At 55.8% G+C, this 24,041-nt stretch overlaps 1 protein-coding gene across 1 annotated transcript in view; it reads right to left on the reverse strand.

Annotated features, from left to right (window-relative positions):
- Positions 1-23,813, reverse strand: part of CACNG4 (calcium voltage-gated channel auxiliary subunit gamma 4) — a 51,485-nt gene extending 27,672 nt beyond the window's left edge. The window contains exon 1 of the mRNA XM_037070159.1: positions 23,522-23,813. Within this exon, the coding sequence (XP_036926054.1) occupies positions 23,522-23,741 (220 nt within the window). The 5' untranslated portion in view covers positions 23,742-23,813. The remainder of the gene's footprint in view (positions 1-23,521) is intronic.
- Positions 23,814-24,041: the final 228 nt, after the last annotated feature.

Raw genomic sequence — 24,041 nt, forward strand, 5'->3', positions numbered from 1 at the left:
ATCTCAGGCAGCCAGGCCGGAGGGCTCCGAGTTCGCCAGCAGGGATCAGGGCTGCTGGCTGGAGCCTGACAGGCCAGCTGAGAGGGGGCTGGAGGGTAGAGAAGGAAAAGGAAGTACACTCACAATCTTCCCTGGGAGGCCTCTACTTGGCCTGGGGTAAAATGAGGTTCCAGGACCAGTGGGCGGCTTCAGCCAGGAGGGATCCCCAATTCCACTCCTAGAGGCTGGCCCTATTTCAGTGGCAGACGCCCACTGTCCCTGTCCCCATATGGCTTAATTGACAGAGGCCTGCTGGAGGAAAGCAGGCTGCCCACAGAGGCGTGCACTGACTTTCTGTCATAGGGGGCTGCTTATGCCCCCACAGACAAGGACCCCATCTCCATCCGGAAGTTTTGCCTGTGTGATATTTATATCTGTGGCCCAACCAGGGACAGATCCAGAGTTCACTGGGCCCTGAAGTTTGTGCAGTTAGACAAACCCTTGTAAAGAAAAAGAATACACAACTACAAATACACAGCTAGGCTCTGGGCCTAGGAGGGGCCCCTGCAAAGAAGAGCTCTGGCCCTTCGGAGTCACGGTAAGTCCACTTCTGGGCTGGCCCTGGCCAGCCTCCCAGGCCCCAGGGCTGATCTTGTCCAGAGAAGGCAATGCAAGCACCACAGCCCCGCCCATAAGTCACCTTCTTGGGAAGTCCCCACAAGACCGGGGGTCTCAACATCAGGCTTGGGGAGCTCTGGGGTACCTCACACAGGTGGCTCCTGTGCGACCCCCTCCCCAGTCACCCACGGCAGGGTTGGGTCCCTTTGGTGCAGTTGGGAGAACCTTCTGATTAGCCATGCACTCCTTTGCCTGCAAGAATCAGCACCCTGTGGAATGAATGAAAGAATGAATGAGCTCGAGGCTTCATGGGGAAGAACAGCTCTGAGGTGAGTCTTGAAGGATGGAGTTGGGTGGTCAGGCAGCTCCCCCTGGGGAGGGACCCGTGGCATTCCAGGGCGGGTGAGGCTAGACGCATAGAGCAGACAGTGGAATTTCAACTTGGCACTCTCCTTTGAAGTGGGAAGGAAGGCTCAGCCTGCAGACCTGGGCCTCCATTCCTCTGATTTCTGTATGCTTCAACACCCAGGCCGGGGGATGCCCTAAATGTATACAAGGCCCTTGGTTGGCAAGATGCCCTTTTAGTTGTTCACTTGCCCAAGAATCATCACAGTTGGGACTTGTCAGGTCACATCTAAGGTTCGTATTTGGTGGCTGCACAGGGTGGTCCCTGCCCTGTCTGGCTGGGAAAATCCTGGTCTGTACGAGACTCTCCTGAGAATCAGGACAGAAAAAATGCTCAGGTGCCACACGGACCAACAGATGATGACCCAGGAGAAAAGACACCAGCAACCTCCACTCCCTGGGTTGGCTCCGCTGGGGTGGGGGCCCCTCCTTCCAGGAATCTGGCTTCTGGGAAGAGGAGAACCAGGCCTCCGGCTGAATAGGGAGGAAAGCCTTTCCACAATGTTTCTGTTGTTTGTTTAGGGATCTCTGTTCATCTTCGCTTTTCACCAGGCAAAGCTGTAGTGATTCTTACCATTTAGGAGAAGGAGAAGAAGGGGAAGAGGACACAGGTCCTGCTCAAGGTCAGGCTGCAGCCTGGCCAGGGACCCTGTATGTGCACCGCCCCTCTCATGTTCTCCTTCATGCAGGAGATACCACTGGCAAAGGGGAAGGAGGGAGCTGCCATTGACTGTGCTCCTAGCAACTGGCAGTGGCTTCCGGTTCAACTGCTCTAATCCTCACAACAGCCCACGAGACTGGCATCATTGTCTCTCCTTCATAAATAAGGAGACTCAGATTTAAAGGGTGCACAAGAAAAATTCTCCGTGGCCACACCCCAAGTCACAGATAGAGCCAGGACTCCAAGTCAAGTTCATCTCGGTCTCAAAGTCAAGTTCATCTGAACTGGGTAGGCAGAATCCGAATGTAGTTCCCCAAATTCCCACCCCCTGGCGTGCTCCCCTTGAGTGTGGGCGACACCTGCGAATATGAGGATTAGGTTAGTTATGTAAGACTCCAGTGGCAAGCTGGAGTGGGAGAAGTCAGAGAGACACGCCTGCTGGCCGGGAAGGAAGCATGCTGCCATGTTGTGAATCGCCAGTGGGACAGTGTGGCAAGGAATGGGGGGCCCCTTGGAGCGGAGAGAGGCCCCTGGCTGATGATGAGTGAGCATACAGGGCCTCAGTCATACAGCCACAAGGACACAAATTGTGCCACCAACCAGGAAGCCTGGAAGAGAACACCAAGCTCCAAAGAAGAAGGAAGGAAGGAAAGCCCTCCTGACGTGTTGGCCTCAAGCTCGGGGGACCTGGACAGAGGATCCTGCTAAGCTGGCCCAGACTCCCAGCCCACAGAACCTGTGAGACAATGAGTCTGCGTTGTTTCAAGCCACTGAGCTTGTGGGAATTTGTTAAGAAGCATAGAAAACACATACACTTCTCATCCTACAGGTCCATTTTGCCGTCAGTAGCTCAGTACAACCTTGAAAATAGCCAGTGATTCAGAGAGAAAGAAACATATCCGTGTTCCCTGGGGGAAATGATTTCGCCTCTCTGAGACTCAGTTTCCTCTCGTGTGAATGGGGACCGCACCCGTGTCTATACCACAGAGTTGGTGGGTGGGTTAGACAAGAAAACACGCTTGCTCTCAGCCCACAGAGTGAGTCCTTGGTGCACACATCCTAGCGAGATTGCATCCCTCATGTGTGTTGCCCACTCTTGGAAAGGGACATTGGAAACATTTCGGGAGGCTGGTTAATGTGGTTGTTATTTGCAAAGTTGAATTAATTTCCCTGCAAGCGTTTCCTAGGGACACTGCAAAAAGACCACCGCAAACCAGGATGGCTTCAAACAAAGAAATCTGTCCTCTCACGGCTCTGGAGGATGCGTGCCCAAAATCTAGCCCCCCCGGAGTCTGCGGCCATCCTCGGTGCCCCGTGGCGGCACCACTCCAGGCCACGCCTCCTTCTTCACCTGACTAGACTGCATCTGAAAAGCCTCTATTCCAAGTAAGCTCTCAGTGACAGTTATCTACCGTTTGGGGGACACAATTCAAGCCACATCACACCCCAGTGTGAAAGATGGGACCGAAAAACCCTCAGAACCCTCCTGTTCTCATCTAACTCGCCTGTCTTTTCAACGCCTTACACATGAGAGAACCAGAAATGAGAAACCTCTACCAAGGAATTTCTGGAACATTCTGGCTTGAGAAAGGTGAAGAGTAACTCCCCCTGGCTTCCCCAACCAGGTCCCAAGTCCCTAGGGACCCTCTAAGGAGCAGCGGAGACCAGGAGTTGCTCTGTGCCATCTGAGTGGCGACAGAGGCGAGGGCCACGTGAATTGCAGAGGCGAGGGTGGGGGTGGGGGAGGCGTGGGGACAGGCCCTACAGGAGGCCAGGCCAATGGAGGAGTCAACAGGCAGCTGCTGCAAAATCCCTAACGATGGAGCTGGATTTCTAAAAACAGAAACGCTGCTTCCTGCCTCCAAAGAAAAGCTGGTGCTGCAGGTCCGAGGCCTTCTCCTTTCTCCCTGGTTCCTCTGTCTTGCCTCTGACTGGGGGCAGTTTTCAGAAGAAGATGTGCCCATCCAACGGCTCAAATGGCTAGACTGGTTGAGTCATGGGGCCCCACGCAGGAGAGAGCTCTGAGCCTGGACACTGGTGCCCAGCCTGGTCCTCCCCCGACGGTGACAGCACAGGATGGGCCATGGGCCGATGCCGCTCCAGGTGCCCTGTGATGGCTTCACACGATTCCAGGTGTTGGCACGTGGGGACACAGGCAGCCAGGCCGTGTTCTGTCAAGCTGGTGGCTCTGTGGCCCTATTGTATATGCAGTTGCACACCCGTGTTACCACTGTGCATCCCCTCCATGCTGCAGACCTGTGGCATGTGCACATTGGGGGCATGTCCAATCTCAGCACGCCAGTATCGTATGCGAACTAGCACGTACAGACCAATGCAGACACTGCTCATCACCCACATTGGCAGCCCAGAGTTACCCCTGTGTCCCAGAGAACTACATTTCCCAGGCTCCCTTGCTCTTGAATTCTGGGCAGGTTTGGTCAATAGAAAGCTCTGATAGAACCTGAGCAGGCGGAAGGAAGAAGTTAGGATATCTCTCCCTCTCTTCCTTGGACAGCGTTTGTGGCAGCTGCCGCACCTCCTCTGGGAGTCTAGTTCCTTCTAGAAAGCCCCTCCCTTGGTGCTCCTAGCTTCCTCCATGATCCTAGCACCTGCTGAATGGCCACACCTCTGGACTCCAGTAAAATCACCTCCTGTTGTTTTCTCTCCACTATAGGTGCCTCACAGTTCCCCCACAGGGCTTCCCAGCTCTCCCATCACTGGTGTCATCCACTCCCTCTATTAAATGTCCTCTGTCAGAAAGACATGGAGTGGCTCTTTTCCTGGATGGTCCCGGGCTGACTGAGTGATGAAAACGACCATTTATTGAGCACTTAGTCTGTGACGGCAGCTCTTACCTACATTATCTCCTGGATTCTCACACGGGTAGGGAATGGGGCTGACATACAGACTCCATTCCATACACGAGACTCGGAAGGCTCAGGGAATTTCAATAACTCGTCCGAGGAGAAGCCTCCACGTGAACTCAGCTGCGACGGAAAGAACACAAGTCCTGGGACAAGTCCCGTCCTAACCGCTGAGCGGTCTGACCTCAGGCAAGCGGCCCCACATTCCCAAGCTTGTTTCCTCATTCTAGAACATCTCCATCACCCCGGGGGGAACCCTGTACCCGCTCGGAGTTGCTCCCATTCCGCTCTTCCCCAGCCCCTAGCAGTCACTGATCTGCTTTCGGTTTCTACCGGTCAGTTGACTATTTTATACAAATGGAATAATACCAAAGTCGGATGTTAAGGGTTGAGTTGCGCCCCTTTCACCCTAAATTCCAGAACCTCAGAATGTGACCTTATGTGGACAGAGAGTTATTGCAGATGTAGTTAGGAAGGCCATGAGGGTGGGCCCTAAGCCAGCCTGGCTGACGTCTTCGTGCAAAGGGAAAACGCGGACACAGACCTGCACTCAGGGAGAATGCCACGTGAAGACAAAGGCAGAGCTCTGCCAGCCAGGGGACACCGGATGTCCAGCACACTGCCGGAAGCGAGGGGAGGGGCACAGAACAGATTGATCCCCTCTCACCAGCCCTGTGGCCGCCTTGATCCTGGACTTCTGGCCTCTGGAACCATGAGATGGTACACGCCTGCTGCTCAGGCCACCCAGCGGGCAGCACTCTGTTACAGCGGCCTGGTGTCGTGCCTGGCGTCTTCCACTTAGCATGTTTGCATGTCTCATCACTGTGCTCTGTGTCACCCGGGGCTTAGTTCTAGAATGCTGACAGCTGGGCACCTTGCACAGGACACGGCAGCAGCGTGCTCTCCCAGCCAGCACTCAAGACGGAGATGTGCCCAGTGGGGAGGCACAGCCCTTCAAGGAGATGCACTGAGGAGCTCCGCGTCTCCCCTCATGGTCACACCTGTGGGGTCCTGGGGTGCGGAGCTACCCCATATCCTGCTGAGAAACGGGGACCTGGCTCCTATCCCTGCCCCTGAGAAGTCCCCAGCTCTCTCCTGCATCCAGGGGTGGGGGCCTCCCCAGGGCTGCCTTGCCGTGTGGAGGGTAGGAACGTGGCTTTCAGAGCCAGACTGCCTGGGTTCAAATCCCAGGGTCAGCTCTGCCACTTGGGAGAGTTACTGTAACTCGCTGTGCCTCAGTTTGCCCACCTGTGAAGTGGGGATAAGTAGTGAAGAAATTACTTAAGGCACGAGAGCTTTGTAGCGTCTGGTTCAACCACACCAGCTACTATAAAGGGCCCTGCTGTTTCCTGCACAAACCCTGCACTTTCACCCAACGGCTGGGCCTCTCAGCCCTACTTATGAAGTCCTCTGGTCCTCCCAGTGTCCTGTCTCGTTTGGTGACACACCACCCACCCTGTCACCCCCATGATGGGGTCCTCCTTCCTCCTCCCCACATCCAGTCTACCTCCAAGATGGATCTCACACTCGCTCCTCCATTCTATTGCCCTGCCTTGGACTCCGTCAGTGTTTTCCTTTCCCGATCTCCCTGCCTCCAGCCTTGCTCCCTCCGTTGCACCCTCTGAACCTCTCTGGCATTCCAGAACACCCCCAGTGGTATACTCAGGACCTGGGACACAGTAGGCACCTGATAGGGCGCAGGCTTTGCACCTTTGCCCACATGCTGCTAATTCTGCCCAGAACCGTCTTCTCCTTGTTTTCCTACTGAACTAATGCTCATCTTTCAAAACTGGCTCAGATGATTGTTGTGACCACATTGAAGCCCACCCTGGCCACTCTATGACCACAACCTTCACTTTGACACTCTGGGTTTTTCATTTTATTATCTGTCTCTCCTGTGACAATACAACCATTACATGTACTGTTGTCTGTTTTATTCATTGCTGTAAAGGACACTTTCCCCACTACCTAGAACGCTGCTTGGTAATTAGCAGCTACTCAATACATGTTTGCTGGCTGACTGAATAAATGAGTCTTCAGGTGCCCAGGACTCAGTCTGGGATCTGGTTTTCAAATCCTCAATGAATATTTGCTGGATAAGAATAGGGACTTAAAAAGGACTTGTGGGGCCCTGAGGGCGGGGTGGGAGGGGCAGGATGAAGGCTGGTGGCATGCGTCCCCCAGGGCAGCGTACCAAGCAGTCTCTCAAAACCACAGTTGCCGGGCCTGAGAGAATACGGGAGGTTGTAAGAGCTCATGAGCAATGACAGATCACAGGGTACACACAGGTGAGAGGTCTTGTCATTTGAAAGGGCTCTGAATCACGAACTCACTGATACAGAAACATCTTTTTCTGCTAGCAGGTCAAGCAGCATTCCCAAGAGGCTGGGCACAAGATATCATTGCTGAGTGAATGAGTGAATCCCTGAGTCCTCAGAACCCAGCACGGGTTGGGCGCACCCATCCCCAGTGGGTATCTGCTGGGTCCACTAGAACAGAACACCACACGGGCCAGCAGGTGGGGATTGACGGGGCAGGTGAGGGCTGGTGGTGGGCCACCTGAGGGATCTTTGCTACTCCAGATGTGTATGTTAGTAAAGGTAACATACAGAGAGTAATCCTAAGACAGCAGCTTGAGGAACACATGTGTACGCCCATGTAATTACCACCCAGACCAAGGTACAGAACATGCTCACAGCCCTTGAGGTGCCCTCCTGCCTCCTCCCGGTCAGTTCCCCACAAAGGAAGCCACGTTGCTGACTTTGTCCTAGATTAGTTTTGCCTGCATTTGAACTTGATATGAATGGAGGCACACAGGATGATTAGACCTTGTTTTTCTGCTCTTTTGTGTGCTGGGAGTTACCACGTGAATGCCAACGATCGGAATGCGGGTGTGAAAGCGTGTTGGCAGGTGGCATCCCCTGCAAAACGTGGGTTCCGGGGGTTTGAAGTGCAGTTCATGTCTCCTTAAAGGAGCTGTCTTGAGCAGAATGCTTTTCAGCTTCTTTGCCGAGAGCCGCCCTCGGTCTGACAGGGAACTTTTCTTCTCCAGGCTGCATGAGTCAGGCTGGGGGCCCTGCATTGTGGGCTCTCCTGGTCATGATAATGAGTCCACCTCCTCCGAGAAGCCTGCCGTGCCAGCCCGGCCCACATCCACTGTCTGGCAGCCACTGAGCTGCACCTGTGGCTCTTGCTCTTTCTTCACGTTACCTCCCTCCCCCAACCCGCATCAGCAGTCTGTACTATGTCCTCTGGGTTCCTGGGGTCACTTGATATATGTACAGGACACTGAGCCTCCCCACAGCCTCTCCTCGGGGAAACTGAGGTTGCTTCCCTTCCCTGGTGGGGCTGGAGAAAGAGCTGGGAAGAGGTTTTGGAGCCAGAGACCTGGGTGCAGTGCTGGCTTGGGTCCCAGGCCAGTGAGACTGCCTCAGTCTCCCAACCTCCCACAAGGTATCCATGCCGTGTCGTAAGGATGAGGTAGCTATGCAAAGCGCTTGCACCTAAAAGATTTTTAGAAGTCGTAGCTGCTGCGGTGACAGCTCAGCAGTATAGCTCGGTGCTGAAGAGCATGGAATCTGAAGCTAGCCTGCCTGGGTTTGAATCCCAGCTTCACCAGCTGTTAATTCCAGGGCCTTGGGCAAGTTACTCTACCGCTCTGTGCCTCAGTTTCCTCATCTACACAATGGAAGTAACGACAGTACCTACCGTACCGGGTTGCTGAGCATGGACTAAATCAATTTATAAGATGCTTGGGACAGTTCCTGGCACAGAGTAAAAGCCGGGTAAGGGTTAGTTCTTTCTCCCTACGTAGTAGGGCCCACCTCTGGTGAGTGGGAGGGTGTCCTTCGGGTCCCTGGAACCCCAGCACGTCTCAGAGTGCTCTGCATCAGGAGATATGCCACTGAGGCTCATGACTGAAAACTAGAAAGTCACCAGTTTAAAGACAAACAAAGAAAAAAACAGGTACATTTCCTCCCTGATCTTCCAGAGATGGGGAGCCTGAAGGAGGAAACAAGCACCCCTTTCGGGAAAATGAGGGCTTTTCGAGGCCTGAAGACGAGGGCTTTGTTTTCGGCTCCGGCAAAGGCTGCAGAGGGGTCCTGGCATCTGGGTCAGAGGCACAGTGGCGGATGAGAACCACCGAGCGGCTTTCCAGGCCAGGCTTGGGCAGCCCGGCCTTGGGCCGTTGGGCTTGGGACCTCATGTCCGCCTCTCTGCGCGTTCACTCACACTTTTATCTCTTTTTAAATTTATTTTTAAATTATAGTTGACGTACACTAGTACATTAGTTTCAGGTGTACAACACAGTGATTAGACATTTATATAATGTTACAAAGTGATCAAAAGGTATCTGCAGACATGTCTGATAATGGCTTGATGTCCAAAAATACATGATTTGTGCTTTAATCCTACTTAAGACAGCTGCTAATGGGTAAAAGCAGCATTAAGGAGCACCTGGCAACAAGGACCCACGGGCGCTGAGGCCTCGGCATTGACTGGCATTTGTTTTTTTCATTTTGTAATTTTTGCATATTGATTTTTAGAGAGAGAAGAAGGGAGAGAGAGAAGCATCGATTTGTTGTTCCGCTGATTTATGCATTTATTGACTGATTCTTATATGTGCCCCGACTGGGGATCAAACTTACAACCTTAGGGTATTGGAACAACACTCTAACCAACTGAGCTATCCAGCCAGGACCTCAACTGGCATTTGAAGTGTCAGCTGACTCGGACACAAAGAGCAAGGGACCCTCGAGGTGGCGATGCCAGTCACGGTGGACACTGTCTTTCTTCCAGTATCACCATACAAAGATTTTTTTTCCGAAAGAATTTACACAGATGGAATTGGCAACGCAACATTTTTGAGAGAGAAGAACCCTTGATTTTAAACTGTTTGAAGATTTCTGGGTGCAACGAAGCGTGCTTAAACAAGCCACAGGGGGATTTTTCAGGAAAAGTAAAAAGCAAGCATCTTCTGTTCATACTTCATCGGGTTCGTATTTTAAGAAACCTCGGCCAGTCTGGCTCTGGCAGGAAAATTCCCCCAGAGGAACATTTCATGACACAGCTTTTATGTCAAGTGCTTGGTTTTACATATGTGATAAAAGCTGGAAGGACCAGACATCTGGGTTTTCTTTTCTTGTCACTCACTTCGGTGGTCAGCTTGGACCCCTGGATGGCATGACGTGGATTTCAAGGAATTGGAGGCCCAGTGTGTGGACGGCGCTTACGGGGAAAAAAAGGTTCAACTGTGGCTGGCTGGCGAGGGCCGGTGTCCAGCCGTCGCTCTGGTTGCAGGTCAGGGTGGCCGGGAAAGGCGCCTGGGTGCGATGCGGGGGCCATGCTCCCGGACGTGTCCAAGCCTATGGAGAAACACTCTCAACGCCGAACAGACGTGCACATCCACCCACCTGTCTGAGGGCAGGAGGCTGGCCTGGCCTGGCGCTTCTTACATTTAAACATCAGGTGTATGTGGTCCCCCCGGCCCCTGACATACTAGAAAATTTGAAAAAGATAGAGGGAGACAAAACAAATCACTTCCAGTCCCCATGACCACGTTGCCACGTTCTGGTGACTTTCTGTCCCACGCTTTCTTCCAGCGTCACAGAATGGCCAGACACAGTCCCATCTGTTCAGTGCCAGGTGACCTGTCAGGTTCCACATCTGTGGGTCTTCGACTTCCCCAATTTGCTATTTAATAGAATCTTCCCCGTGTTTAATAACCCTCCTAATAATCACAGAGTTAAAATAATACATTTTTATCTAGTAAATGCTTCAAGCACTTTCAAAAGGCTGCCTAGAACAGGAGGAGAGGGCTTGTGTGACTGAAAATGTGGCAGACTAGAAAGGAAATGAGAAATAAGTAGAAATAAAAAAAGGGGGGACGGGGGAGAGGGAAGCAGGGATGGGGGATGGAAACCAGCAAATGATTCAGGTTTCAGAGGATGCCGCCAAGTGGGAATAGCATTTGACCAGTGTGAAGTTAGGGGACAGGTGAGGGGCCAGTGGGCAACTCCCCGAGAGACTGAACCTCAAGGCCACGGCCACGGCCCAAGGGTGGGCACCATGGTGGAAGGAGGGAGACCCTCCAAATGGCTAGGCAAATGGGGGTCTCTCCACCCACCAAGCATCTGGCCTTGACGCACAAGCAGGAACCCGTGGGCAGAGCGACAACAAAAGCTATTTTTCATGCAAGAGGAGTCGGACATCAGGGAAAATCAGAGCCCCTTTGTATGACATGCCAAACTGCTGAAGCGAGAAAATGTCTCGGGCGAGGGCTCAGATGCGAGCTGGGAACAGCACGCTGGCCCTGGGGAAGTCGGGCCGTCAATGTGTGCTTGTTATCAGAACGAGGGCAGGAAGCGAGTGTGGGGCATCCTCTCCCCCACCCCCACATGGCGAAGATGAGCTGGTGACATGGCCTTGGCCGAGCTGTCCGGCCCCTGGAAGGGAGCCTGGGTGTCCTGAAATGTCCTCGGGGAGTCTTCGGGGATCCAGCATCTTTTCTCTGCTTGTGGTTTGGTCTGGGGTCTGGGGGCTTGCCAAGGCCTCCTTTCGTCTGACATCCCTCTGCACTCTGGGCCCCCTTCCCATTGCTCTGCACGCAGGGCGGTCTGCGGCTCAGCAAGTGAGAATAACCACGAGGCACTGAACGCTTGACTCCTGCCCCAAGCTGAGCACTGACATCTCATCTCTGTTCCTGCCAGCAAATCAGCACAGGAATGGCTAACACCCCCATTTTGCAGAGAAAGCAACTGAGGCTCAAATGCGGTGACATGGCTGGCTGAAGGGGCCACAGCTAGTAGAAGGCCCAGCCTGGATTCCAACCCGGAACCACATCTGGAATCTGGACCCTCCTCCACCATCTCCCCGCCCACGTTCTCTCCTAGCTGCCACTCACAATAGCCGCTGTGTATTTCAAGTCCAAGGCCAGGCAGATGTACGCAGAGCCTTGTGTGTATTTTCTGCCTGACCCTCCCCAAGCTCCTGAGACAGGTCTTGTTAGAGCCCTGGCGGGCGCAGGCACTAAGGTCAGGTGTGTCGTGCTGCTTGCCACACCCTGTGCTCTGTCGTGCTGCCCGTCTCTCCTGCAGGTTCCCTGAACCCAGAGAATAAGTTGCTCCAGGGCTCTCTATCCACAGTGCCCAGCACGAAGCCAGGCAGTCAGCAGGCGCCCCATAAAGGCTTAGCAATGGCAGAGTTTTAAGTAACACTGCTCTCCAGGCAGCCCCTGGCTCTGCGCAGCGTTTGTGGTGGGTCTTGGAAAGAAACCACAGAGAGGGGAGGTCTGTTCCCGGCCCCAGCCGCCCATTTCTGGGCAGCCTCAGGGCCCTCCAGGGCACCCCTTCCTCCAGCCCCAGCTCCCCTGTCCCATTCTTCTTCTAATCAAACTCCTTTCTCCGGGTAGACCAGCACCCCCAGGAGCAGCCACATAACCGGCGGGGTGCAGGGCAAAATGAAAATGCGGGTCCCCTTGTCCCAACATGATGGAGACCTTCAAGCTGTGGCGGGAGATCACAAACCACGCACAAGGTCCAGCTGCACAAGTCTCAGGCCCACGACTACGGCCTGGGTGACAACAGTCATTTTACGTCTTTTAAATGTGACCTGTTACTGGGGTCTGAAGTTTTCTAGGGCAGTCTCGATTTTAGATTTTTTGGACACGCCCCTACCTCCTCCAAAACACCAGGGATGCCGACACTCCAGGACCTCAATAACACCTCGTGTTGCCTCTTCTACCGTCAACAGGAAATCTGGGCTTGCTCTTTTCTCTAGAGTTCTGGTTGGGAAAATACAAGTGCCACAGTGCCATTTGTCCCATGGGGGACCCCCAGGCACTGGGGTTCAACCTCCACAGCCTGACGTCTCCTCATGAAGGGCAGATGCTTCCATCCAGCCAGCGGGGGACTCCCACATCCGCACGGCCAGGCCAGCCGTGCCTCGGGCTTGTCGAGAGGGCCGGCGCCCCACCCTGTGCCTGCAGCCCATCCAAACCTGAGCTCTCTGTTCTCCATCCCCAGACCACCCCTCCTCGGCTGTGCCCTGGGGAATGGCTCCACTGCCTGGAGGTGCCTGTCATGATAGCCACCTATACCCATTTTACAGATGAGAAAACAGAGGCTCAGAGAAGCTAAGGAGTTTGCCCAAGGTCACAGAGATAAGACAGGGTAGAGGATTCAAATGCAGATCTCTTGCTCCACCCCACCCTCCAGCATCTGTCCTCAGACTGCCACACAGACTTGGTTCAGGGATCACCTCCCCGAACTCTCCACTGGACGGAGGAGCTCCTTCGGGGAGATGTCAGGGGTGCGTGGAGGGCTTCATAGGTCAGGGAATGAGCCCGACTTGGTCACAGGTGGGATGTGGTCCCGTGAAAGGGTATTGAGCTGGGGAATGATGGGATCTGATTTATATTTTTATAAGATCCTTCCAGCTACGACTGAAGGGCGAGCAGGGGCTTGGGGACAGAAGAGAGGGCAGAGACGCCCAAGGCTCCCACCAGCATGCAGGTCCTTGCTGTGGGGTCAGGGTGAAAGGAGGCCAAGCAACAGTGTTTCCAAGAAAAGGAGCCTCAAGTCCCTTCTCCAGTACATCTGTGCTCTTCACAGCACTTCCTGAGTGTCATCTCACTGGGCTTTGGAAGGGCGGGGGGGGGGGCAGGGAGGNGGGAGGGCGGGGGGGGAGGTGGAGCGGACACAGGGATAAAAGGAGGTCAGAGGGAGATGGAGGGTGGGGGAGGGATGAGCGAGGATGAGGGGCGGGGGCAGGTATCATCTGCCAATTTGACAGCCAAGCAAACCAAGGTTCTGGGAGGTTACAGGATCAGCAGATGACTGTCCAGATGGTTGATGGCAGAATTAGGGCCAGGCCACAGGTCGCATCCCTGCCCCTTGACCCCCTTTATCCCGGCCCATACCCCTCGACACTGGAGTTCACAGCGGCGGCCCCAGTCCCTGCCAGGGAAGGGGATGGGGGACACATGGCCTGGGTGGCTGCCATCACCACCCCAGGCGTGCTTTGGTACTAGACCCTATTTGAATGAATTGACAGCCCTCGGGGTCTGATTTTATAGTTCACAGAAGCCATTCGGAGCGGGTCGGCCTCTTAAGAGGTAAGGACACAGCACTGTGTTCTCCATTGGCCTAGACATCCCTGGGAAGGCTCAGCTTCTCCGGTCCCAGACCCTGGAGGTCAGTGAGCAGAGCTGGGGCTTCATTCAGCTGGGCTGCCAAGGTCGGGCCACTTAATTCCTCTGGGAAAACTTCCAAGTTTCAGGAAATATGGAAAAGGAAGAAGGCAGACAGGTGCATATCTACAAGGTGCCAGACACTATGAGGGTTATTCCGTGTGTTTTCTCCTTAATCTTTACAACAATCCCACCGGTTGATTTGATGATGCTTCTGTTCTACCGTGAAGGTAAATGGAGTTCAGAGAGGTTAAATAACATGTCTGAAGACACAGAGCTGACAAGGGGCAGAGTCTGGACTCAAACCCAGGTCTGTGTGACTTCAGGGCAGGCTGTCTGAGGCTGCCGCTTCCTTGTGGACTAACGGGGGTTGGAAAGAGTGAACCAGAACAGCATCCAGGCCCCAGCTGTTTCCCCAGAGACAGGAGGTAACAGGGAGGCTGATGGCAGGTTGGACAGGGAGTCCCACCACTTCTAGTTATTCGTTTTTCTTAGTTTCTGGAGCTGGGCTTGAGTCAAAGGACTCCCCTCGGCCTTTCCACATTTTTTCAGAGACAGGACAGTGGCGGGGAGGAGAGACCTATACAGTATTTGCTGAGCACCTCCGCCTTGGTGGGCTTGGCAAGGTAGGGGGCATAGAGGGTTAGGATGACAATGGGCACCTTGCTTCAGGTGGGGGAGGGGAGAAGTAGCTGGGGAGTGGGAGAGCAGCCCCCATTAAACTCCAAAGCCCTTACAAGCTCGTGCTCAGTGAAGCCCCAGGTGGCTAAGGGTCAAAAATGCTCCAGGAGGCTAAAGAAGGAGCTGGGCTTGGCTTTATGGAAGAAGTGGCTTGAAGGATGGACAGCAGGTTAGGAGGGTGGGTAGATGTGAGGGTGATAGAGAGGCTCCAATATTTGGGGGGCGGGGTGGCAAAAACAGTCAGAATACTCTTCAGACCCAGACACACCTCTGCTCCAGGACCCCAACAAGGCGGCACCTCGGCTCCTCCCACGCTAGGGCAGTCGGGGGGGCGGAGGGGCCTGATGCCAAGGCCAGGCATAGGTGAGCGTGAAGTCACACCCTGCCATCCTCCACCCAGCAGAGAGCCTGGGGTCTATGCAAAGATCCTGGAACTTCACTGGGGGGGAGGGTCTATTGGACCCGAGCTACGTCTTTACCCAGCAAAGACATCTGGGAGCCCTGGAAAAACAAAGGGTCAAGGATGTCTAGCCCCTGCCCAGATGGCTGCCAGTGATGGATGGCCTTCAGGCCTCCCCACAGCCTGTGTGTGCTGAAGGTCGCCAGCTCAGTTGCTCATCTGACTCCCGCCGGCCCACCCCCAGGAGCCTGGTGGAATAGAGAGGCCAATGCGTCCTGATTCCCCACAGTGTTCTCCAAACAGACACTCCCATTCCAGAGGTGTGTGCTGGGCACTTTTCATACTTACTGCCTCACTATCCCAATTTTCGGATTTGTGAGCAAGAACTCAGGTTAAGTAACTCGCTCAAAGCCACACAGCTGCTTTGCAAAACTGGGATCTGAACTCATCTTCTCTCCCTGAAGGTTGGCCTCTTTCCTCTACCCCTTGATGCCTTTTCAGCAGTCAATTTTAACGTGAGAGACTGTCCATCTCTAAGGTGCCCTGGATGCGTTCCTTCTGCGCCTCGGTGTCCAGAGAGCCAGACTTCTTCTGAGTGGCCGGTACTTTATCACTGGTACTTGCCCCTCTGACACGTGACCACGTTCTTCTCTCTGCCCCCCCCACCCCCTGGAAGCTTGCAGACAAATCCCACCCCGCACTCCTCGGCCAGCCTTTTGTACACCAACCGGACTCAACCTTCACCTTATTTGCCTAATTTTAGTTTACCTTCTATTGTAGTCCCTCACCTATTTTGTCACTTATGTTGTCCCTTCCTTTCTTTCTTCCTTTTTCGGTTGGAGGAAAAGGAACAGAGTAAAATCATGCGATGTAATTTTCACAGCTTTGAAACGTTTTTTCACGTGAAGAATTGGATATATAGTCTAGAAGAAATATCCTTGGCCTCCCACCAGGTCCTGACTTGCAGTTCCAAAAAGACGGTCTTGAACGGCACTTTCCAGAGCACTACTGGAGGCGGGGGCGGGGGTCCCGGGTGGATCTCCGTGGGGGTCCTACCTGGCCCATCCCTGGGGGCAGAACCAGCCTGTTCTCCGAGTGCGGCTGTTCCCAGGAGAGCTGCCCCTGCACGCACTCAGGGAGAACGTCCCTGTTGGAGGCCCGGGCTGCTCCCGGAGTGTGTGTGTCCACCGGTTAACTGCGATGGAGGCGATGAGCGGCGGCAGAGAAGGGCCTGCGGGGAGCGAGTTCCCTCGTCTGCCTGCATTTCTTGCTGCTCGTCCTGTGCTACGGTGGCTGCTTCTTGCCCGCTCCAGAGGAGGCTGTGCAGACAGGGCCCTGAGTGCGCAGCCCCCACACCCGCTTCTGCTACCCACGAGCTGTGTGACCTTGGGTGAGTCACTCTACCTCTCTGGCCGCCAGTCCCCTTTGCTTGCAGAGCTTGGGGACTGGGTCACGTCAGCAGTTCGCATCCCAAGTGTGGACGCATGCTGGGCTGTCACAGGCAGGGTGAGCTGGGCCACCTGCAATTCATACTTTTTAAAAAAACTTTAAAAAACTTTATTTTTCAATTACAGTAGGTATTTAATATTATGTAATATTACTTTCAGATGAACAGCACAGTGGTTAGATAATCACATACTTTACACAGTGATCCCCCTGGTATTTCCAGTACCCGCCTGGCACCATACGTAGTTATTACAATATTACTGACTACATTCCCTGCGCTGTGCTTTACATCCGCGGGACTGCTTTGTAACCGCCAATTAGTATGTCCTTTCACCTTCTCCCAGCCCCAAACCCCCTTCCCTCTGACAACCACCAGCACAACCCACTACACTCGAGAAGGAGTGGAATGGGGCATGGTCTCCGTCTCCAGTCACCTCAAGCAGATGCCAGGTCATCCCACTGGCAGGGGCGCTCTCCCCACTTGCATTCCACGTGTTTTGTAGAAGGAAGGAGAAAGGAGGGGCATTCCTATGAGCTACCAGGAACCGGCTCTGAGTGGTGGTTCTCTCCGGGGGGCAAGTGCCTTTGCTCCCCCAACCCCAGGGGACATTCAACGTCATCTGGATATGTTTTTGGTGTTCACAGGTTGGTGGGCAGGAAGGGAGTGCTTCTGGCTTCTTGGGTAGAGGTAACAGAGATGCTGCTGTACTTCCCACAACACGGTGGTCAGCCCCCGACGCAGAATGACCTGGGCCAAAGTGTCACTAGTACTGAGGCTGAGACGCCCTGTCCTGTCGTGAGAGACAGGTGATGCTGGACCTGCAAGCTTGGGTCTCCTATGAGCCATCACGATGCTCCGAGCTGTGCTGTAGGGACTTCCTGGCACTACTTGGCTGTGGGAGTGCAGGGCAGCAGTGTCAAAACCTGGGCACCCTCATGGGAACACTCTCGATTCCCTTTCCCAGTCCTGTTCCTCCGTCTTTCCAATTTGGACACGATGCTGCTGGCTGCCATAGCCCCCAATCCAGGCCGTCCTCCTTGATTCGTCACCCCCGCCTCCTGCCTTCCCTCCTCTACCTCTTCTCTCTGCTGAGGCCTCTGGGCCCCAGGTCTCCAGTCTGGCCACCTGCAACAATGTCCAGACTGGTTTCCCTGGTGGCCTCCTCTGCTTTCCAGAATCTTCTCCACATGCAGCCACATAATGTTCTAAAAATATAAATCAGGCCTCTTTACTCCCATGAAAAGGCCCCCCAAAAGATTCTGATGTGATCCCACATAAAATACAGGGGCTCCAGGCCCTGACCTCAAAGCCTCTGACAAGCCCCCAGGCAATGATGGAGCCCAGCCTCCGCCGCCTCCTCCCTGCTCACTCTCCACTGTCCTCACCAGGTTCTTCCCTGCTTGGGGCCTTGGCTCTCCTTTTCCTCTTCCTCCTCCTGGAAGGTGGTCCTCTGGTCCTTCTCCCACAGCTCTCTCCTACCCCCGGAACTGAGAGTATCCCTGCCTGGTCTCTGGCAGCACAGCTCCCTACTGTTTTCATCAGAACACTCGGGAGTACCTGTCAGCTCCCCAAACAGCATGTCAGCGCCAGGGGCGCAGGGGCCCTCGCTGTCCTGTCCACCGCGGTAGCTCAGAGCCTCGCACGCCTGACACAGAGCAGGTGCTCCGTGCGCATGCGCCGAGTGAGGGCGCGCACGTGTGAACGAATGAGAAGTGGGCCTGGCAGGCAGGTGACTTAGATCCCTGTGTCTGTGTCTTAGAAAAAAAGTGAGAGCCACCGAACCAAGTAATCTCGAAGGCTCTTCTGGCTGAAAAAAGCGCCCCCTCTTTCTACAACAAGGCCACAGCGGACCGGGTTCACTGGAAGCTGAGGGTGGGAGCTCTCAGGGGCCTGTGCGTCAGGAAGTCCCACGAGGACACAGAGGCTCAGAGACCCTCCGGCACAGCTCCACTGTGGCTGTCGGGTTCTCGGCCTCCCTGACCTCTGAGGACCCGAGCTCCCTCCTGTGCTGCACTCCCACGACAACGTGCTGGAATCTCCAGAATCTCGGCCTTCCGAGGAGACTCACACAGGAGGTTCCGTTTAAAGAGCTGCTGGTTTCCTACTGAGCCTTTCCGAGGCCTCCCGCATGGGGATCCTCCAGAGCAGCTCTGTGGTGGGGCCTTAAGTCGGATCGCAGGCTGGGGTCCACCAAGACCCCCAGCTTCTCCTCACCAAGTCATGGGGCTCCAGTTAAAAGGAGCTAGTTTTTTCTCATGAGAAGGAAGAAAGGAGTGAAGAACAGAGGAGGGTGAAGAGATCGAGGAGGGCATGAAGGGAAGGTAGACACGTGGAGGGACTGCCAGGGCCCCTCCCTGGGTGATTGGAGAGTGGGCACCGGCTGTAAAGCAGGAGCAGACGGAATGCTCATGTCCCCGCAAACCCAGAGGTTGAAATGACGCTCTCACCCCAACAGTACCAGGCGGTGTTGACTGTGTGCAGATGAGGTCATGAGGGTGGGCCCCCACGACAGGATTAGTGCCCTCTTAAGAAGAGACCACGTGAATATAGCGAGAAAGTAGCCATCTTCATGCTGGGAAGTGAGCTCTCAGGAGGAACCGCATCAGCCGGCACCTTGACCTTGGGCATCTATCCTCCAGAACTGTGAGAAACAAATGTCTGTTGTTTCAGGCACTGGTCCTGGCATAATTTGTTATGGCAGCCCAAGCTGACTGACTAATACAACACCCTTCCCAAATCTGGGTGGATCAAAAGAAAAAAAAAAAAAGGACACCCCCCAGGTTGGAGGAAGCCCGGCTGGTTTGTCCATGTTCAGCCTAGATCTGGACAGTGGGAGGCATCCTGATCCTCAGCAGTGGCGGCCACCTCAAGCCTCATTTTCTACACCTATAAAAGGCAGCTAATTAATATCCACCTCAAGGTGTTGCTGACAATTACATGAACTAATGTGAGTCCCGCATGACGGTCTTCAATGCGGGAAGGCTGTTATTATTAACACTGGAGGGCAAAGGAGGGTGGGGGTGGAGGCGGCGGCAGGGAGCAGGGGTCGGGCGGACGCTGGCACTTGGCTGCTGTCACCCCTCGGCCCTGACTAGACAGGCTCCCCTGGGTTATTGCACGAGAAAATGAAAGCAAACACAGACAGGAAAGGTTCCAGACCCAGGGGCCATCGTGGAGCAGGTGGAGAAAGGACGATGTTTGGCTTGAACCCTCTCTCAATGGGCCGATATCAGAGCTGCCCAGCTGACCTGCTGCGAAACACTTCCTTCCAGGTGTTGGAGGAGCAAACTTGAGGATGAGCGGGGGGAGGGGGAGCCCTGGGGGGGTCACTGATGACTGGCCTCTCCCTCACAGACCCTTTTCCTCTGTGTGCCATGATGTGAATAAAGTCTGGGGACACTGGTGTGAGAGATGCTGCCCAGGCGAGGGAGGCCGGTGTGACTGGGACCAAGGATCCTCTGACTCCCAGGGTCCAGAATCTTCCCACACCTTCTCTGGCCAGTGCCCAGATAAGAGCTGGCACAGAACAGGCACAGGGGCTACCCCTGGCATCGAGGCTGCCATGTGAAGGCTCTGACAGAGCTGTGGGTGTGCTGGGGACAGCAACATCTATGGGGGACTGCGGGGATGGGAGGGGCAGGGCGCTGCTGAGGCTGAACTTTGCCACGACTGTTTATTCTGCAGCCAGAGCTCTCCTGGTGGCAGTGCAGTGACTGGGTGCCTCTTGCAGCTTGGCCACCTGCAGCCCTGGCAAATGCTCTGCAGCTGACAGTGGACACAGGGGCTCTGACAGGATGACAGGAGCTGCTGTCACCTGGGCCCTGAGTCACCTCTTCCCCTCCTCATTTTCACAAGTCTTCTGTCCCTAGCAGACAGCTCTGGCTCTGGAATGCTAGTTCACATTCTATAGCTTGTCTAATTCCAACATGCCTTAGAGCCTGCACAAATGTTGGCGATTCCTTTGATTGAAAAGTCTGCAAAGAGGTATTACTCCTTTCCTATGTCCACAGCCTTCGGCTGAGTGTCACCAAAGGTACAAAGAAGAATAAGTGGGGGTCTTGGGGAGGGGGGAGCAGATGGTTGAGCGTGATTGGGACAGGCTGGTCCAGAACACGGTGGAAGAAGAGAGAGATGGAAAGAGAGAGAAGGAGAAACATAAACAGAGACAAAGACAGAAGGGGACAGAAAGAGGAGAGGAGAGAAAAGGAAAGAGGAGACAAGAGAAGAGAGAGCGTATGCACTGTGCAATTATTTGCGTATCACTCGTATCTCCTCACTCCTGAATGCCTTCATGCCTGGGTAGTCAAGGACTTGGTTCTGTTTTTAATGGCAACCCAGAAGCTGTTTGGGAAAGGGCAGGACGATGCGATGGAAAGAGCTCTCTAGTGAGAGGAAGGCTCAGATCTGGCACTACAGCTTCCTACGTGGGGACCTCTGGGCAAGCGCTTTACCCTGTTGGAGCCTGTCTCCTGTGTGCGGATGGGTGAAGACAGCGCCCTCTCAGGGCCATTGCCGTCATGCCACATGGCGACATGCACAAGGCTGTGTCTGGGCACTTGTCCAACGGAAGGGCAGAAGGGAAGACTGGGCTTTGGATGAGGGGAGGTGGCAGAAAGGAGGCTGGGGGGATGTCAGACCTGGTGGGGTTCGGGGCAGCACCCAGCTGCCCTTTTGCATGCGGCCCTAGCAAAATGTGTGGCCCCTCTGGGTACATGGGTTGCTGGGCTCTCCTGGCCAGGCAACAGCATCTAGAGGAAACAGCCAGGAAACGGAATCTCCGGTGTGTGAGTGGCCGGCGAACCCATCAGAGCCCTTGCCATCACAGCCGGCGCTTTGTTAGCTGCCGGCTGCAGTATTTCTTCAGTTCCTGCCCTGAGGGTTGATCTCCTCTCTTTTCCCATGTAATGCTTTGGGGCGCTTTGTTAGAGAACAGGCAGAAATAATGCATTTTACACACAGAGCCAATATTGAGGTGACTGGGCCTCTCCATGCTCCCAGGGAGTGGCCTGGGGTTGATGTGTTGTCTGCGTCTCAGCCCAGACACTCGCTGGCAGCTGGTGGCATCATAGATGTCAGGTGGCTGTCAGACTCCACGATGTGCTTTTGCGAGACGGGCTGGCAGTTTCCACACAGGCTGAAGGACCGTCATGATGATTCTGGTGTTCTATCCCTGGGAGGTGGCCCTCCAACTCCTGACGTCTGGGGGACGGCAGAGGCATGGCTGAAGTTGCCCTAGATGGCAACTTCCCACCCTCCCTCTGTCAGGGAAGCCAGCTGCCCAGAGCCTGGGGCTTTCTTGAAGAACACATCAATCCTAATTAGGATGAGGAATTAATAAAGGAGGCATTTCAGCCACTCTGCAGAGGCCGGGCTTGCCGGCGTGGAGGTGTCCCAACTCCCACTGGGAAACTGGAAGGCCTGGGGTCCACATGCGCGTTTGGGTGGTGACAGTGGCATGACTGACTGTGCCACATGGACAGCGGCCAGTGGGGCCTGTGAGGCCAGCACTGCAGCCCCTGCTCTGTGCCCAACTCAGGTGCCATGGCAGGCAGTGACGTGGGCACATTCTCCACACGAGAGGAGTGGGTGTTCGCCATCTGAGCGACTGCTCACCAAAAATGATGTTTGTCAAAAGAAAAGAGGAGGGTGTGATCGTCGGCCCACTGATTTTTTGTGCGGCTGTGTTTCCCAAACCATGGACTGCACATTGCTGCGCCCAAATCTTCCCACACCTGGGTGAAGGCTCCACACTCACCCCTGGCATTGAACTCCAAATTGCAAAGGGTAAAGCAACCTAGTTAGGGGAGAGCATGTGGGGGGCAGAGGTGGGCAGGGTTCCAGATGAGACGAGGCATGGTCTCCGAGGACAGAGAGGGGCCAAGTTGGACCGAACCAAGCCTCCCCAGCTTTACAAAGCCCCTTTATAGTGACTCCAAAGGCGGCCAGAAAAGGGCCATGGTTTTGAGAGCTCCCTGCTAACCTCCACCAAGATCCAACCACGCTGAACTATTTGCAGGGGCTGTAACTGAGGTAAGGGAGGCTAGCTGTGTGGGAGAACCTCCCGAAAAACTGAGGGGTGGAGCCAACTCACGGGAAAAGGTTACAGAAAAACAGAGACGAAACTCTGTCCAAGGATTTTTTTGAAAGGAACGCTCTGCCGACTTCCCCCATCTCCATTTTACAGCCAAGACCAAGCGGCAGTCTGTCCACAACCTGACTGGAACCAGATGGCCCCGCCACAGCCACCTGTTACTACAAGTTCCGCAGCTGGGCAGGCAGTGCACCCGGAGTCGGGTGCACTTCGCCACTGGAGTCGTCCGGGCCCCTCCCGCGGAGGAAGCGGTCGCCAGTCCCCGGGCACCCAATTCCGGCCCCTAGAGGCATCCCGACCTCACAACACCTACTACTCGGCCTCTTAGCGCAACCGGGGTCCAGGCGCCCCGCCTCTCCTGCCCCGACGGGTGGCCACGCCCCTCCCAGGCCTTTCCTGGTCCGTGGGTCGCCCCTGCGCACCCCAGTTCTCAACCGAGCTCTCCCACGGCCTCCTTGCCCGGGGACCACCACGGAGAGCTCCCTGCCCCAGTCAGGGGACACTGGGTGTCGCTCCCCTTCCGAGCACATAGGAGCGGACGAGTAACCCCGGCGAACAGAAGGGGGTGCAGAAGGGTCTCGGCGGCATCACGTTTGGGCGACCCGGCTCCCCCAGGCCCGCTGGGAGTCCGGCCCCCACCCGCACCCCTCGGCCCAGGCCTGGTGCCACAGCGGAGCGGTCCCCACGTTCCCCGCCCCCGGCCGGCCCCGCCCCAGGATGGCCAGTTCCCATAGCAATCGCAGAGACACCGGTTGCCAAGCAACCCCTCCCCCTCCTCCCTCCCCTCCTCTCCGATCCCCTCCCCCCAACCCCAGCCTCCTCCCGCCCCCTCGCTAGCCTCCACCTCCCCCGGGGGCACCGGCGCGGTCCCTCGGGATCGCTCTGGTGTCCGGCTGCGCGCGCGCGCGAGTTTAGTGTGTTTCATTGTGTCTGTGGAAGGGGGTGTGCGTGTGCTAGTGGAGAGTTTGTGGGGTAGGTCTGCTGTGGGGGCCGCAGCCGGGAGCGACCCCGACCTGGTACACGGATGGCCGAGTGGGGGACCCGCCCGTTCGCTCCGGCTCCTTTGTGTCTCGCGCCCAGTGCCGCGCCCACCCTCTTCCTTGCCGGCGGCCCGGACAAGGGGTGGTGTGGTGTGGGGTGTCTGTGTGTGTGTGTTGGGGACGGGGGTGCCGGGGTCCGCCGTACCTTCGATGCAGCACACCCGCCACAGCCCCGAGTGGGTGAGGTCGCCGCGGGCGCGGCGGGGCGGGGGCCCGTCGTCCATAGTCAGGTTGCTGCTGTTGCAGATGTGCGCGCTGGAGTAGAGCCAGTAGTCGGTGCCGATGGCGATGGCCATGAGCGAGAAGGCGGCGAAGGCTCCGGCCGTGGTCAGCAGCAACTGCAGCCCGCGGTCGCATCGCACCATGGTGGGCGCCTCATAGTCCGCCGCCCGCCGGCCCGGCCCGCCGCGCCCGCCCGCCCTCCTTCCTCTGCGCGCCGCTCCGGGGCGCCCGGGCTGGGGGGCCGAGGGCCGGGGGGCGGCGCTGCGCTGCGCGCTCCGACCCGGCGCCCCGGGCGTGCCTGCGCTCCGGCGGCGCCGGGGCTTAAACTCCGAGGCGCCGCGGCGAGTGAGAGCTGCGCGGGCCGCCGGACCCACTGGCGGCGGTGGCCGGGGGCTCCTCCCTCTGGGCCCGCCCTCCCCGCTCGGCCCGCGCCTCCGCCCCGC

Source organism: Sturnira hondurensis, unplaced genomic scaffold (genome assembly GCF_014824575.4).
Source record: "Sturnira hondurensis isolate 20B ecotype Veracruz unplaced genomic scaffold, ASM1482457v3 Scaffold0018728, whole genome shotgun sequence".
NCBI classification, from domain to species: domain Eukaryota; kingdom Metazoa; phylum Chordata; class Mammalia; order Chiroptera; family Phyllostomidae; genus Sturnira; species Sturnira hondurensis.